Raw genomic sequence first — 18,551 nt, 5'->3', positions numbered from 1 at the left:
GATGATATGACAGCAGTGAGACCAGATAAATTTTTTGAATATTTTCAGGCAGGGTTGAAAAAGTTACACAGGCATCTACACGGTTACAGTTTTTCTTATCTAATATTGACATCATTCAGGAGTTAGCCGAAACGTAAACATATCATTAATATTGACATGTTTGCTCAAAATCAATTACCGATATGAAAAATTAATAATTACCTGCAGTATGGAAAATAAAATTGAGAGCACGATGATATTCTGAATTTTTCATATCGGCAGTAGTGATTTTTATCGTTGTTTTGTTCGTTAAATTATGAAAATAGATGTCAGTAACAAAATCGTTATTACATAAATTGAAGAAAATGGTTTTGTTCTGAGATGGTAATATCGATTTGAGTTCATAGTACGAAACCATTTTTTTCACTAAAACATACATGGACCAATACTACTTCTCCAATGCCCTGGTATAGTAAGTAAACTATTAAAAAAGGGATTGTTCTATTGTTAAATATTCTTGATGGACCTGGTTTCTTCTTTAAAAAGTTTTTATCGATTTAAAACTATCCTTTTTCAATTTTACAAATTTTTGAAGATTTTCTATGTTTATTTCGAGGTTTATTTCTAGTTTGTACTAGAAAAAGTAGTACTAATCACTTTCGCAGTTTATTTTTATCGCCTTTGGATGTGAAAATGATTTTGTTTTAGTATTTGTTCCGACAGCTTCATTATGAAACATCACATGTCACAGCGCTATCTATGTGTCACTGCAGTTAGACAGTCAGCTGAATATGAATATATTTGAATGATTTGGCCCTTTGAAGAATACACTTATGTCAAATTTGTGCATTGAAACATTGAAATGAAAATAGGAAAGTGTAAAATATTGTAGGAGGACGTTTGATAGAAACTTGTCTGCAGAAACCTGATTGAATTTATTAATAATGTCTAACTACAGTTCTTAAGTTCTAGAAAGTTTGTGTCCCAAGGACAAGCGGGAAATGACTTCTAAGAAAAGTTAATCAATTTTAGAATGACTACTTCTCAGAGGTCAGTCTATGTTGGGCTAGAAGAGAAGATTTCGAATAACAGTACCTTGGAAAGGTTTTTACACAAAGACAACACCAAGTGAATTTTCTAAGCATAGGTCTGATAGAAAAAATCTGTTAAAGAAAACTACCATCGAAAAGTTTTGCACGGAACACAATGTCTGGATCTGCAGTTTATGGTTACAATAGGGAAGCAGTTCGAGTCAAAGTGAAGGTGAGTAGTGTGTATATTAAGTCTATGTTATCAAAGTATGCATGCCATATTGTCGAGTTTATTGTCAATAATACGATCTATTGCAGAAATGTGAGAAAAATGTACCACCCGAGACTCGTAAATTTAGCGTTGATCCGCAGATTACCAGCTTGGAAGTTCTATACTCTATTTTGGCAAAAGCATTCGATTTGAAGACTGACTTCGGTATTAGCTGTAAGGCACCGGATCCAAATGGTCAAGAAAATTATCTAGTCGTTCTCTCCGACTGGGATTTGGATGCAGCATTTTTACGGGCGCATAATATGTCAATTGCAACAAAGAGTGAACCATGCCTCTATTTAAGAGTAGACATAAAACCATTTTCAGAAACGATAGAATGGGATGGGTCGGGTAATGTCGGAGGTATTTCTCGAGAGTTGGCATCGCTGCAACAATCCATTGGAGCAGGGCAGAAGTATGTGCAAAACAGACTACCTGGATTGATCATGAACCACATGGAGAAGACTTTCTCGTTGGTTCAACGAGCTTTAAATCTAACTGAAGATCCGCTGATGACTCAAACGCTTCGGCCGCCACTCTCCGATGCAGAGTTCCGAACGTTTTGTGATTCTGTTGGACAAATAGTTGAGCCAGAGCAACTTCGGAAGGTCATATATTTAGGCGGAATCGAACCTAGCTTGCGAAGAGTTATTTGGAAGCATATACTCAATGTGTATCCCGATGGGATGACTGGTAGAGAGCGAATGGATTACATGAAAAAGAAATCTGGTGAGTTTGTCAACAATAGAGTAAATTTACTTTCGATTCAATGATGAATTTACTGTTCTAAACTTGAAGGTGAATATTTTAAATTACGTGACGTATGGCGAACAGCAGTTCAACAGGGTAATATCGCAGGCGAACTGGCCTATGTTACGAGTATGGTGCGAAAAGACGTTCTTCGCACTGATCGGTTGCATCCATTTTACGCCGGTAGCGATGATAATCAAAACATTGCGTCACTATTCAATGTTCTCACAACTTACGCATTAAACCATCCAGCGGTTAGCTATTGCCAGGGAATGTCTGACATTGCCTCACCTTTACTGGTTACTATGGCGGATGAAGCACAAGCATATATATGTTTTTGTGCCGTCATGACAAGAATGAGCTGCAATTTTATGTTGGATGGAATAGCGATGACTTTAAAGTTCAATCATCTTTCCGAAGCACTGCAATACTACGATTCCGATTTCTTTGCCTATTTAAAATTGCACCAAGCAGACGATCTGCTTTTCTGTTATCGGTGGCTGCTGCTGGAAATGAAAAGAGAATTTGCTTTCGAGGACTCATTGCGAATGTTGGAAGTTCTTTGGAGCTCGCTTCCAGCTATGGCACCCAAAGAAGAATTGGCTCTATTTGAAAAAGAATACACGGCTCTTCCTCCAGAAGATGCGCAACCTAAAAGTCCTTCTAAAGTTATACTAAGAACACCACGGGAAAATCCGTACACTAAAGTGTGTGCCCTGAGAAGACAAAGTTCTGCACTTTCATTATGTTCCAGTACCAATCCAATAAGCATTCGTGGCGCACCTGCGAAACTAGACGCTACGAAAAGATTAAATTTAAGTCTGGACGAAAATATTTCACGTGACAAATTATACTCCAACAAAGTTATAATGAAAGAACATCAAAGTTTAGACGAAACAAAAAATGCTTTAGTTAAACAGTGTAGAGTATTTCGAAGTGTAGGAGATGATGACATCCAAGAAGACAACCACCACGGAATGGTTGAAGGTGATACTGCTGACGGAGACGGAGATAGTGATAATGTTTTCCATTCTCCTCAGCATGTGGAAACCGGCAAAAATCCATTTCTAGATAGTTCCCCAGAGTCAACTACTCCATTGGAACCCATTGAAGTTAGCACACCATCAGTGAGCTCTAGTTTGACCAACAACGCGGATACAGTAAAAGAAGATTCAACAACAAAAGACAATACCGTACTTGCAAATGAACCTCAGACGGCATCATCACATACAGTAGTTATTGATAGCAATGTGCGTAAATCTCCCGTTAGTCGCACTAAGAGTTTGTTTTCCGCTGGAACGGGAAGCTTAATTGCACGACAACTGACGAGTCAACGAAATAATATCAGCACTACTGGTGGGGGACATTTTAAAGATTTGAAGGATAAACTGGCAGCGAGCAAAAAAGGTAGGTCAAATAATGAGTCAAATCGTTATTTTGCTTAACTAGCTTGTTAAAATCACTATTCCAAATAATGAAAACATATCAAGCATAATGTGAACTTATTGTTTTTATGTATTTTAAATAATGCATATCTTAAGTACATGTTATAAGGTTAATCACGAATTTACAAATTTTCTCTGAACAACAGGTATTTTTGCCTCACGAAATCAGTCGGATGTTGATGCAAATTCAACACAGCCTGGAGAAGACGGGACGAAGCCTAGATTAGTAAAAAATTTCAACGAATTCCTGAATTTCGCAGCAATGAATCGAAGCCGAATAAGCGACAGACTGATCACAAAACGACTAGCATCATCGTTGGATTCGACTGGAAGTAATACTACACTCACAACGGGTTCCTCAATTACCATGGATGATGACTCGACTGAAACAATCGAGTACGACGAACTGAAGCCAAAACCTCTTATCAAACTTACCAAATCATCGTTTGAGGATTCTGATTCCTCCAGCATAGGTGTGGCAGATTCAACAGCGGCCATTTCTCGATCCAGTGATAATAGTAGCTTTATAGTAGACGACAGTTCAGTGTCAGTGTCACCGACACAGCCATTACATGGACCAGATACTGCTCAGAATGACGAAGAAGAGAAAGGTCAAGGTGGTAGCAGTCCGGATGACTCTCAAGAATACTTCCCAATGACAACTTCAATGACCCGAGAGCTAAGGCTTGAATTGGAGAATCTAGATCGTCACGTGTTCGGAACCGATTTTCATAATCAACAACGATTTTACACACTGAGTGGATGTATTGAGTTAGACACACCACCAGAAAGTGGAGAATCGATTACGAGTTTTGCTCAAACTCCACAAATCAATTATCGAAAATTGGATCAAAACGGCTCAATTGATGCGATGGAGATACAATCGATTGATAATATAAGTTATCTGAAGGAGATTGAAAATGCTGATGTGGTGCGGTACCGACAAAAATCGAAACAGGTAAATGATATCGATGCTGACACTAGCAAAAGAATTAGCACATCAAGCACTAACGCTGATGTGTTTGTATGGGAGAATCCACTTCATCAGTGCGAGAGTCCACTATCTACCGGTGGTGAGCTGTCGCAGGTCAGAGCTCCAACTACGGTCATAGAACAAACGGCCACTACACCGGACGAGCATCCAGAATTGGAATACGATGGTGAAATCATAGTAGAAACTATGGGTAAAAAGTCTATTACACCTATTCGGTTAGTCCGGCGAGTTGGTGATCAATCCAACAGTAATTCGAATCGCAATTCAATGGTACTCCCAGATTCAGATTCAGACGATTTGCCGGAGCGCTCCCTAGCAGTCAATTTTAAATTTCACCCTAACAATCCATTCTATGATGCAAATTCTATCGATCCGATTGAACTAACTGACAATTTGGCACTTGAGCCTTCACTGAACATTCCAGCGAGCTCCAATATGACATGCTCTAGTAATTCGTTTGAAGAAGCAACCGAAGCCTCAAAGGTAGATCTCGTCATTCAGCAACCCTCTGTTAATATAGCATCAAATATTGCCGTTCCTGAATGTTTGGGTACGTTGAAAGTAGCCGGTGTTCTGCCTCCACCGCACGAATTTGGAGGTGGAAATCCGTTTCTTATGTTCCTATGTTTAACAATTTTGCTACAACACCGAGATTACGTGATGAAGAGTGGAATGGATTATAACGAAATGGCGATGCATTTCGATAAGATGGTGAGAAAACATAATGTGGTGCGAGTTCTCAACCAAGCACGGCAAATGTTTGCCGAGTATCGAAGGTTGTATCATCAGCAGCAGCAACAAAGGAACAGCGCTGGTAGTGCCAGTATGAGTAGTAGTATGTATGGGCGCCTAGGAACTACTTCTGCTACGCACGGGAATAGTGCATCACACCCCAGGCGAAATACCACTAGCGGTGTGATGTTTACGGCGTAGGTAAGGTAGTGGTAAGTTTTACTGAAATGTTTTTTTAAATGTCTTTAATGATCGTTCATTAAATACGCAGCCCAACATTTCATACCTTCTGTAACACAACACATCCCGTTCCTCACATTTCCTCCTCAATATGTTCTTCATTTCAAAAGTCGTCGTCGACAACTTTGAAACGTTTTTCGGGTGGAAATAAAATGACTAGAATCTTTTATAATTTATTTATTCACAATCAGCTGGATCCCGATGATGCGATCCTAATGATTATTCCTGGTAATATTCAGAAAGTTTGTATTTTGTTTCGTGACTAATTAAAATCATACACGCTTGGATGTTGTTGCTCGACGGCGAGCACGTTTACTTTACGAAACTAAGTCGTTTCCGACGGAACGGCGATTAAATCACGATGAGAACTTTGAGGATTTTCTAACTCGGACATGTGCCTTTTTAAGAGAAAGAAAAACGGGTTTTACTCTATACATGTTTAATTTAAGACTAATGAAAGGAAGTTGTCGGAAATTACAAATGATATTTTCTGTTGGCAATATTTTTTTCTCTTCGCTCATTCCTGCTCTTTGTCAGGGGGTGAGCCAATCTTTGACTCGGGAATGAAAGATCGTTCACCGCTTACGTCCGTAAACACCGCGCCGGCCTTGAGGCGATAGCCTCAATTGCAGGGTAACACAACCAGCTTATGTATGGGACGTTGATATTGAGTTTGAGCCCGCCAAAGTGTGACGTTGCGTACAATCCCGTTAGCATCTGGATGGACTGCTACCACACGAGCAAGCTCCCAAAAGGCTGGCGGTGTATTGTCCGCCTTGACCAGCACAAAGTCTCCGATTTTGATGTTCTCCTGTATCGTCCTCCATTTATTTCTCGGCTGAAGGGTTGCGAGATATTCAGATCTCCAACGCTCCCAGATTTCAGCAGTATACTGACGAAGTCGTTGATATCGATCCAATCGATTTTCTGGCACATGGCTTGTATTCGGCTCTGGTATCAAGTTCAATGACAAAGTGTCCTGGCGTCAATGCTTCGCAGGAATCTGTAGAATTAGTGAGTGCGCAAAGAGGGCGGGAATTTAAACAAGTTTCAATTTCTACGAGCAATGTCGTTAGATCTTCGAATGTAAGAACCTGTGTTCCAACCACGGTGCGAAAGTGTTTCTTCATGCTCTTCTTCCCATGTGAGGAGCGCTGGATGTGATGAATCTCCATTTACCTCCGCAACGGCTGAGATGACGATCAATCTCTGTATTAAAGTTTAACTTCTGAAGATTTTCTCGTAGCATTCGATCCGCACTAACGAAATTAGTCCCGTTATCTGACCACAGCTGAGATGGTAATCCACGACGTCCACAAAAACGTTTCAAAGCAGAAATGAAAACATTTGACGTCAGATCGGTTACTCCTTCCAAGTGGATGGCTTTTGTCGCTAGGCACACAAAGACAGCTACCTAGTCCTTAACTGTTTTTGACGATCTCAGAAGATTGATTCGTATGGTGACAGGTCCGGCGTAGTCCACCCCAACAAGCACGTCCTCCTGACGATCTGACTGCAGGCAAACTACCCATCAGCTGCTGTGCAGTTTTGGCTTTCCAATGAGTACAACGAACACAGTTGTTGATCACGGATGATACTGCTGTATGGCAACTGAGAACCCAGTATCGTTGATTTAGTGAAGCAATCACCAACGTTGGCCCACCGTGTGGATTTTGCAGATGCTGTTGCTGGATAAGCAAGTATGTGTACCGATGTGTCTTCGGTAGAATCACCGAATGCCGCATGTTGTAGGATAAACCTGAGTTCTGCAACCTTCATGCTTTTGATTTCTTTCTTGATTGGTGGGTATTTCCTTTCCTCCTTCATAACTTCACGCTTTGTATTATCGTACGATAGTCTACTACCGAAAGCAGCACAGGTCTCGAACGTATCGCATTTGCGTTTCAGGAACTTCATCAGATCGTCGAACGTTGAATTTTCGGTGTCAACGCTATACTGTGCCCATTGAGATCGCAGTCCGTCATCCAGCTTCTTGATAATTAAGTGGATGAGCCAGGGATCTCTCGGCTCGTGTTGTTCTCCCATAGCTTTTAGCTGGCGTATGACTTCATCGGAAGTGGATACGAGCTTTCGCAGATTTGCCAGGTTTGACAACTTGATTACCGGCTGGTCGCAGAATTCCTGAACAAGCGACGAAACAGCTTGTTGTAATGCTCGACCAGGGTATCCCATACTTGTTTATAGTTAGCATCGGTGACAGTATAACTACTCACAAGACTTTTCGCTTCTCCTTCTAAATGTGACATCAGAAGTTGCAACTTGAGTGCATTCGACAGCCAACTCCTCCACAGATGTTGAAGCTGCAGCTTGTCTGGTCAGCAACGCCCTTTGTGTTTCGTGTAACACTCTTACTGCTTCTTTTAAACCACTACTAGTATCCGTAACAGTCTGATCACTACCGATTTCTTGTTCCTCATTCAACATCGGAACATACAATTTTTTCGTCGCATAATAGATTTTCTCGAAATCAGACCGAACGTTTAGCACAGATGACAAATCAACCGGGTTAGATTGCTCCTCGATTTCGGATTGAATGTGGTCAAAGTTCTCCTTCATATCCACCAGTTTCTGCAGGCGATCTTTAATTTCATTCGCCGAAGGGTCTTGTGAGCACAAGCTTCTTGCATTCGCGTGTTCCCGTTTCAGCCTTTCGATGGCGATGTTTCGTTTATTCAGCAGCACTTCCATAGTCGCGAATTCGCTGCTATCCGGATTGAAGGACCAAATGTTGCCCGACGGCGAGCACGTTTACTTTACGAAACTAAGTCGTTTCCGACGGAACGGCGAATAAATCACGATGAGAACTTTGAGGATTTTCTAACTCGGACATGTGCCTTTTTAAGAGAAAGAAAAACGCGTGTTACTCTATACAAGACTAATCATGAAAGGAAGTTGGCGGAAATTACAAATCTGTATAAAATGTTCAAAACGACGTATGTAGCAATGAGAGATTCTCTTTGTTTACTTTCTCTTTTGATTACTATGGCACTCTTAGCAATCCTTCTCTCCAATCATTTACCGATAATAATAACTAAATCTATCATCTTTTAATCTGCTCTGGAGAAATTACCGAAAAAAGCAGGAATATTTCGCAATAATCGAAAGAGAAAGTAAACAAAGAAAATCTCTCATTGTTACATACGTCGCTTTGAACATTTTATACAGATATTTTCTGTTGGCAACAATTTTTTCTCTTCGCTCATTCCTGTTCTTTGTCAGTGGGTGAGCTAATCTTTGACTCGGGAATGAAGGATCGTTCACCGCTTACGTCCGTAAACAGATGTACTGTACAAACCAATATCAACCGAAATCGAACAAAGGCATTGTCACATAGAGCTCGAAGTTGCACGATAAAGTCTAAATCAATCCTATCAATGAAGATGTTTGCTATTATTAGGACGCGCGACAATTCGTTCCTAATCCCGATAAGAACTACCAAGCGAACTGCAAAGAGATATTAAATATTACACATATATGAAGTTTTTAGTCATCTCCATTACTGCACCGCACTGCACCGGAGTAGTGCAATTTAAAAACGAAAACGACATTAGATTTCGGAAAGCTTTAGCTATAATGTAACTGATGTGTTGTTTATATGTAAGTTGTTCAATCTTTAACATTAGTTTTTCTTCCTATAATTTATCACATGAGCGTTTAGTAGAATAAATTCACGAAAATAATATTTTTCCACTGTTGAATTCTACTATATCAAGGTACTATACACATTTACTATTGTTGTTTTCGCTTGATGCCAAACCTAACCTAGTTTCCACTCCAACTGCTGTCAAATCGTTTGTTTGAAGCTAGTTTCGAACCTAGTTTTAACGTTGTTGAACTGAGAATCGAGTCAGTTTTGAACTTGGTTTCTATATCATGTTTGATCAAACCCCTGTTGCTAAGTGCAAAATCAATTCCGTGAAAAATTTTTTCTCAAGTGTGGACATAATCGTAGTCGCAATAATTATTGCATAAATAAGATTCTTATCAATAGATTTATTCATTTATTTAGCTATAATCAACAGACACAATATGGTCCTAATGATAATTTCGACTAACACTCAAGTCTTTTTTTATGCGGGGGATACGATCGTTGCATAAAAAGAAATGACATATGTTAAAAATTCGTATAAAAAGAGATTTGAGTGTATATACGTAATAGATTGAAGTTAAACATCGTAATAGATTGAAGTTAACATCATTGTTAGCAACATAGTTGGTACGTCGTAGAGGAAGTCGAAGAAATGCCCTGTTACGAAGAGCACGGTGTCGGACGTTGATATTAATTTTGCTAGCAAAGCGTTCAAATGAACAAAGTTCGCAGAAAATATTGTATGTTCGGATCCTAGTTAGTACAAAATACGGATTATCTCAAATACGAATACATATAGAATCGTAGTCGAGGAGAAATCAATCCTGGTTGAATGAAGAAACTTCAATTTCCGCCAAATCTCGAATTTTCATTTTGCAACAAAATTAATTTAAATGTCTTTGGGGGCAGCGGTCAATTGCAAGCAAACCAGCGATCTAACCGTTTGTACGATTGCGTGAATTGTGTTCATTTTAATTTACGACTGTGCATATTTTTAAGGAATGAAAAATTACAAAACATTTGAAAAATATTCAACTTTGAAAGAAATAATAATTTTTGTCTCTGTGAATATCTATATTCAGGTGGCTGATGCCAAATAAAAATATGACTTAGTGGTCAGGAGTCAGACAGTTCACCATAGAGTGAGTTATCACTTCAGAAACTAATATAACAGTTCGGCTGAAAAGTTCGTATCGTTTAATAGAAACACACATTTTTTTGCCAAAATACGTTTTTATTATTCAACATAAATGCAATCAGAGGCGATACAGCGATTATACCGATCTTCCAACTTTTCGATACCATTTTTGTAGTACGATTTGTATTATGCCTCAAAATAGGCCTCAGTTTCAGCGATTACCTCTTCATTGCTTCTAAATTTTTTACCAGCGAGCATTCTCTTGAGGTCTGAGAACAGGAAAAAGTCACTGGGGGCCAAATCTGGGGAATACGGTTGATGAGGGAGCAATTCGAAGCCCAATTCGTTCAATTTCAGCATGGTTTTCATCGACTTGTGACACGGTGCATTGTCTTGACGAAACAAAACTTTTTTCTTCTTCAAATGAGGCCGTTTTTTTGAAATTTCGTCCTTCAAACGCTCTAATAACGCTATATAATAGTCACTGTTGATGGTTTTTCCCTTTTCAAGGTAGCCGATGAAAATTATACCATGCGAATCCCAAAATGCAGACGCCATAACCTTACCGGCCGATTGTTGAGTCTTTCCACGCTTTGGGTTCGGTTCATCGCGTGCAGTCCACTCAGCTGACTGTCGATTGGACTCCGGAGTGAAGTGATGGAGCCATGTTTCGTCCATTGTTATATATCGACGAAAAAAATCGGTTTTATTTCGATATAACAGCTCCAAACACTGCTCAGAATCATCAATTCGTTGTTGTTTTTGATCGATTGTGAGCTCTCGCGGCACCCATTTTGCACAAAGCTTTCTCGTATCCAAATATTCGTGAATAATATGTCCAACACGTTCCTTTGATATCTTTAGGGTGTCAGCTATCTCGATCAACTTCACTTTACGGTCATTGAAAATCATTTTGTGGATTTTTTTCACGTTTTCATCGGTAACAGCCTCTTTTGGACGTCCACTGCGTTCATCGTCTTCGGTGCTCATATGACCAGTACGAAATTTTGCAAACCACTTACGAATTGTTGCTTCGCCCGGTGCAGAGTCTGGATAACACTCATCAAGCCATTTTTTGGTATCGGCGGCACTTTTTTTCATCAAAAAGTAGTGTTTCATCAACACACGAAATTCCTTTTTTTTCATTTTTTTCACAATAGCAAAAGTAGCTTCACTCAAAATGCAATATCTCACAAACTAATAATCAGACAGCTGTCAAATTTATACACGTATCTTTTGAAGGTTGGTACTAACTGTAAATGGTATGGATGTAATTCTAGTGGCGCCCTCTCATAGAAACGATACGAAGTTTCCGCCGATCTGTTAGTATGGTGGGCGATGGATTGTACATAAACAACCACAAAGTTATGATCACGATCACTTGGTTAAATGCGATAGCAAATTTCGCGGTCTAGAGATTCGTTCCGAGATGCATAATGTCAGCCCTGCTTCTTCCAACGGCCATTCCCCATGATCGTGTAGGACATCCAATCGGGTTCTTTGTGTCAATGGAGACGTAGCACTAGTCACATGCAATGATTCTGTACACTAAACATTTGGCTGTGGAGAAGAATGGAAAGAACAACTATCGCAGACTAGCGTGAATATTTATGAAATCCTGCATCTCTAAACCCGGAAATATGAAAATTCTAAATTCGTAATTTATTCAGATTTGATTTTCATAATTCCATTTAGTGTGAAGAGCGAATAGCGAATTTTAGAAACACTATCATTATCAAAAAAAAAACCTTTTTATTCCATTGTCATAGCACATCATGAAGATGCCCTGAATTCTCAAACGATTTGTATTTCAGGAACAACAATAAATGGGATTACTAGGACTCAGGATTCAAGATTAGTACAGATAGTCAGTATACATCAGATAAGTGATCTCATGAATGAAAATGTTCTGACAGTGAAAATGGGACTTCCAATGGGGTTTTTCATTGAATTTATTTTCGCTTCATTTACTCGGTTATGTAGGAATACTGATTTTACGATCAGTCGTACTGACAATTATCGAATGACAGCTTCTTGTGGATAGGAGATTTCGTCAAATGGGCAGAAAGAAGGGAGTACCATGAACAGTATAGTATTAGAAAGAAAAAGAAGTTATCGCAAGTTAACAATGCTGTGAAAAAATGAAATTTTTCAACTTGTTTTATGTGTGTATCGATATTTCATAAATTTTAAAGATCGACAGGATTAAATTGATCAATGTACTAGCAATCTGTAGTGCCACTTAGATTCAACATGCGAAGTAGATTCAATGGCATATTCTATTCGCCCTTATTCTGAATAACGTCGTATCGTTTTTTCCCTCGTATTTCATTTGTATTCCCAATAACGCTATCAAAATCAAAGGTAGCTATGATTCGATCGTACCACATTCGATCGAAAAATCAATACGTCGTTATTCAGAATAGGGGCGATTGTCTTTCCAACTTTAATCAGTATAATCGTTACATGTTTGACATTATTCTAACCTCGAATAAAAAATGATCTGTGCTATCCCTGATCGCATGTTTACCCCATGTTCCGGGAAATATCGTATGCGCACGAAATTGAATTGCGATTATGTTTAGAATTGATAAATTAGTATATCGAGGTTGTATGATTTCAGCGGTTGGATGTTTCGTAATGCAGTCTAATACTAATTTTTTATAACAAACCTAATCTTGCTCAACTTGCTTAGGATAGAGCCGTCAACGGTGTGATAGTAGAAACATCGAGACCCTTAAACAAGTGGTATTTAACAAATGAAAGTTTCTGAAATTGAGGTTATAGTATTACGTTTGGAAAGAAGAAGAAACACACCACCCGATAGCATAGTTCATAGTAGAGATTTTTCAATACGTTCTATGAACATATAATTTTGTTAATTAGGCGGTCTACAATTCTTCAAAATAGGTGTTGTATATGTTTCAACATTCAGGAAATCGATTTCTGGTTATTATAAAATTTCCATCTGCAATATCTGTAATTATTAAATAGAACCTGTCTCGCCATTGACGGCTATAATCTACATCTTTTTCTATCGAAATTATTCACTTTTGGCAATATCTACGAACGCAAAGCACAGACATACATAAAGCAGTAATGTCTAAATTTAACATCAAGCCTACAGTGAAAATTAACAGTTACGCAGTTTAAGCTGAAAATCGTTAAACTTGCCTCTTTAGAGTAGAAACAAGAACAAAGGATATTTACATTTGGTAGTTTCCAAACAATTGATGATATATTAGATAGGATTTGGACAGGCAAGTTCCAAATTTATTTTTGTAAACCCTGGTAGAATTGTCACAATGTACACTCCCATGATTCTAGAGTATTGCTATGAACATCTCTGTGTAGCTTTGGAGTGCAGTACTCGTACTCTGCGAAAAGATAAGAGCTTTTTTTTCGTTAATAAATATGATAGTCCTCACATTTACAAAAATAGATTTTTGGTTCAATTTATCCTGTGAGATTGTCACATGTTTGACATTGATATGTATGGCTAATCAAAATCATGTATAAGAAACCTTTACCTACTTACTAGAAAATAAAAGAAATAAGGGCTTCAGTATTATTTGAATTGGAAAATCATGAATTTAAACTTCTCGCTAATTTTGCCAATACTTCGCCAATTATTATTCATTTTGAAAATTGAAAGCTAATGATGAAAGTGATAAAATTTTGACCGATATTCAAAATTAGAACGTTGAGATGGAGTAAACAGAATTCTAATATGATGTCACAATCCAAACAATAGCACCGCCTCGCTTAACAATTAATCGTCGCTTTTATTAGCTAAACATGTGAAAAAAGATCCATGTTGACGAACAATCTAATCATTCCAGTAAGATATAACATTTTGCAATCCTATGTAGTATATTAAAAGGATGCTCCTAGTGAGCAAACTAACGAAAAGAATATTTGGCACTTATCATTGTTTAAGCTTGGTGTATTTCAATTTTGGTAAAGAAAACGATAAGTCGACGTCCTGAGTATACATACTTACTAAAGAACAATACCTTATTTCATGTCAAGAACTATTATGGTAGAAAAGTCATCGTGAATCCATATTTTTAAATTTTTTCCATCAAAAGACTGCCGATTGCACAAAATCGACTAACAAACACAAGTGTGATTCGTTTAATGAAATTTAGTTCTTTCCTTGTTCTCAGGCATGGTTCCTAATTACGGAAAGAAAAAATTCCAACCGGATCGTAGTCTTAGACCTCACAGTTGTATATCAGAACATACGTTGCATCGATTATTTGTTCTAGTAATTAGAATGTGAGGGCATCTTTAAAATAAGCAATACTGTTGCATCAAACAAACAAACAAACAAACATTTAAACATCCGAAAAATGCTAAATTTCAAATAACACTGATTTTATACTATACTTTTTCGTTGATGAGGTAGCTGATATTTCCCGAAGTATTAGTATTTTAATTCCGAGTGATAAGTGTCCGTACTTCAATTAATTTTAATTATAGATTAGACTAAGTGTAACTTAGGAAACCAGAATGAGTTGTTTAGAGAGAACATGACTAGAAGTACGTGATTGCTGAACGCGCGATATCTTAGTTTGGGTTATCTTGTAATGCACGTGGATGTTGGTAAAAAAATTACATTGAGGTATAAATATAAATTGAAAAGAAAAATGTGTCCTTCTACCGATAACTAGTGTAGATGACAGCCATGTATCACATCGTTTGCTCAGCTAACTCTTTAAAAATGCTTTCACCGAATATATCTAGTTATGTTCAATAGTTATAGTTCAATTTAAACCGCTAAACAGACGCCAAGTTTACACTATTTACGTAACAGTTGACGGATATTGCACCGAAGTTCAGTATCCTGTCTGATGGCATGAACGAAAACGATGTGACGTCTGACTGGTCCTTGCACAATGTGAACATTTAGAGATTTTTGGTTACAAAAAAAAAACTGGTTTGTGCGAAAAGCTCATATTTATTTTCTTTTTCTTCACGTTTCGCCTTAGCCTCATCAGTGAATAATGCAGTTCAAATTGAACTGCCGTTACCACCACTGAGCATGTCAGTCAATCAGTCGTCACTCGTTTTCGTTCAATTCATCAAAAAGGATATTGCAGCTCGGTGCAATATCTAAAAAGAGTTACATAAACACTGCAAACTTTGCGTCTGCTTAGCGGTTTAAATTTCAACATGGGCTCCTTACTCAAGAAAGAGATCAAGAGTCAATGTCAACTTGTGTAAAATTTTCGATTTTTTACAAATTCTATCAACATTGACCGGAGATACAACACATTTATTGTTTAAGTAAATTATCTCGTACCTATCCCAAGATCTAGAGGCTGCTTGAATCCTGCAATATTAACCAGGAAATCGATATATTTCAGTAAACCACTTTTCCACCATATCCCAATGCAGTGTATTGTTAGGGAAATAATTTGGAAAATTTTCGAAAAATTCCGAGTTTTCACTCGATTCTAGCAAAACATGCTTCCACCATCAACAATCTCGCCCTAAACCATCTATGAGGAACCACAAATAAACACCTTCGATGAAGAGCCCTCTTGTGTTGGGATAAGAAAATGGTAAATCAGTTTTCCACTATGTGTTTTAATTCGGTACCGTTTTACGAAAGATCGCGTTAGCGTACTGTCACACAGTCACACACACAAAAGTTCATGTTTTGTTGGAATCTACTGAAATAGCACACATATCGAGGTTTGTGCCTGAAAAATCGGGAAGAACTTTAGTGAAAGTATACGGTGAACATGCTCTCGCTGAGAAAACATGCGGAAAGTTGTAAGCGAAAATGGAAATTTTGACTTAAAAGACAAGGAACGTCCCGGACAACCGAAAAGTTCAAAGATTACTTCTGGAGCCGTCCATATCACTGCGTTTGATCAGATCATTGAAGGCTCGCTTTGCGTAATGTTACTTCATGACAATGCAAGTCATACAAATTTGTTTGGAACTGTGAAGTCCTACCCCACCCACCATATTCACCGGACATTGCTTCAACCAATTACCATTTATACCGATCCATGGCGCATGGCTTGTCAGAGTAGCACTTCGAAAAATACCAAATGAGCAAAAACTGGATTGATTCATTCATCAAATTAAGAGACAAATATTTTTTTGAGCGTGGTTTCCGAGTTGTACCAGAAAGATGGCAAAAAGTAGTAGATAACGATGAACAATACTCTGAATAACGGTACTGTGATGATACTCTCATAATAAAACATGTATTTTTAATTCGTTCTGGTGAATCAGGAAATTGTGACTTCAGTCGACACCGCTATAGTAGGAATGTGAACGAAGTGCTGTAGTGTTGTTTAGAATCAAAATTGCTGACAGTTTTCAATTCTGTGGTATGAAATTGTGCACCTTACGTTTCTAGATAGAATTGCGTCTTAGGATTGTCACTACATAAACATCTACACGAAACAAATAACAATTTCATTAGGTTCAATGTGTTAATAATCGGCTGGAAGAAGATGTGCATTTAAAATCACACAATATTACGTGCACGCATCCGAACGAAAGAGAATATACATAATCAAAACCAATGTTGCAAATATTCTTCGTGTAACTAATTCATTCATCGATCTTCGTCTTGAATATGATTCAATTACTTACGAGACGGGCGAACAACGTTGAACTATTCACTGCACGAAAAAGAGAAGTGTGAAAATGAATAAGCAATAATCGTAGAACACCGGAATATACTAATACGTTCTTCGCTGCTGGTAGGGTAACAGAGGTATTTTGGCCCGCTTTAGGATCGATTTTATTTTGGCCCACTTTGTAAAAATATCCACCAAATGTTGTAATATCTTTGAAAAATCCTTCCGCAATAGGTAGTTTAATGTGATTAGCTTCAAACTGATGCAACATGGGTTACCTAAGATCGATTGAATCCATATAGTTTGTTAGGTGGGCCAAAATATATGGAGTGGCCAAAATACCTCTGTTACCCTATACATCGTGCATGTTCGTTTTATACATTCGTTTGTCATTCGTTTTTTTACTGTACTCTTCGAATTGGTTTGAATAGAGTCACTGCGATGATCGCTGGTTTCCATTCTTCGCGAAGCATTCTTCATCTAATAAATTCATCATATGTCGTGAGGTAGCAGCAATGGGAGAGTGCTGGGATATGGTTAATCACATACACATAAGACTATGGTAATAATGCAGGGGGAAACGTCTTAATTTGCTTGTTTCGAAGTCAGCACGAATGATCATCGCGAATTAGGTATTGAAGATGATCGCTGTATGAATATTCGTTCCATATTCGCGTTAAGTCATTCGGGGGTATGTTCAATGCTAATAACAACTACAAGGAATAGATCTTCGCGCGAGCAACGAAGTAGCGACGGCTTCGTTCGCACCCGAATATACGGACAAGTCCGAATACCAGAACGATTATCGAACAAAGGCGAAGTGAAGCAAACGATGATCATTGGCGTTCGTTGCATTTTTAATATTCGAGCAACATTGATCAAAACAATTAGTTCAGTACGACGCGGCTTGATTAGTTTCACTGGGTGGAAAAGTTTTCCCATACACGGAACGACCGAAATTAGCTCTGTGCCTAATTCGTATTACTGTTTTTGAATTAGTTGATTTAAACAACAAAATTTCCAAAATAACTATGAAATTAGTTAAAATTGAGAATTTACTTTGCTGGAAAAAACGCTTACTTTTAGAGAATTTGTTTAGTTGGCGAATATCCTGGACAAAAACCAGCAATATTTCAATCCAACACGAAATTCTCATTGACAACTAATTTGTTAATAAAATCAGAAAATTTGTTTCTATTTATCTATCACCATCATTACTGAAGGACAGCACAAAGAACACAAAACTTAAATTGGTTTAATTAACAAGTTTATTAGCCAAAAACCCATGAGAAGTGTCAAAGCAAAACAATCCATTAAAAAGCTAAAAAGTCTTGTTGAAACTGCTTGCAAATTGTTTTGATGTTTTTCGTATGTGTTACGATATATCCATATATAAATTTCTGATTCGATTTGTAAAAATGACGTAAACTCTTAGTGGAAAGTGTATTCAGAATTTGTGCGCATTTGAAGCGATTGTGCGAAATAATGTTTTTGCGCGGAACAGTTAAGTGAGTTTCGAATGTTGCACTCTAATTGTATATGTCAAATGATGTTTTTTGTATCTTCCAACTTTCTGGGCTACGCCGTCCGATGTATTACTTGTATACGGTTTTTGTTTTCAGAGTGCTCAAAGTTTTCAGTGAGAGAGTCGATTTCGCGAAGTCGAATGAAGAAAGCAGCAATTTAGAAGAAAAATTTTCAAAAAGAAGTTTATGTTTCGCTTATGTCTTTTTCTCCAATATAACATCGTATT

At 37.9% G+C, this 18,551-nt stretch overlaps 1 protein-coding gene across 7 annotated transcripts; it reads left to right on the top strand.

Annotated features, from left to right (window-relative positions):
• The first annotated feature begins 824 nt into the window (after positions 1–824).
• Positions 825–14,843, top strand: LOC131430959 (uncharacterized). Of its 7 annotated transcripts, XM_058596279.1 has the most exons (6): positions 825–954; positions 1,012–1,242; positions 1,329–2,010; positions 2,080–3,438; positions 3,623–5,414; positions 12,005–14,843. In XM_058596279.1, exons 2-5 carry the CDS (start codon positions 1,186–1,188, stop codon positions 5,401–5,403), a joined length of 3,879 nt encoding a protein of 1,292 aa, XP_058452262.1. In that variant the 5' UTR covers positions 825–954; positions 1,012–1,185; the 3' UTR covers positions 5,404–5,414; positions 12,005–14,843. The 7 variants fall into 7 exon arrangements, with proteins under 7 accessions (XP_058452262.1, XP_058452267.1, XP_058452266.1 ...); XM_058596284.1 differs by having other exon boundaries at positions 825–1,242; positions 3,623–5,403; XM_058596283.1 differs by having other exon boundaries at positions 825–1,242; positions 3,623–5,408.
• Positions 14,844–18,551: the final 3,708 nt, after the last annotated feature.

This window comes from Malaya genurostris, chromosome 2 (genome assembly GCF_030247185.1).
Source record: "Malaya genurostris strain Urasoe2022 chromosome 2, Malgen_1.1, whole genome shotgun sequence".
Classification (NCBI taxonomy): domain Eukaryota; kingdom Metazoa; phylum Arthropoda; class Insecta; order Diptera; family Culicidae; genus Malaya; species Malaya genurostris.
This window is presented reverse-complemented; position numbering and strand designations above follow the sequence as displayed.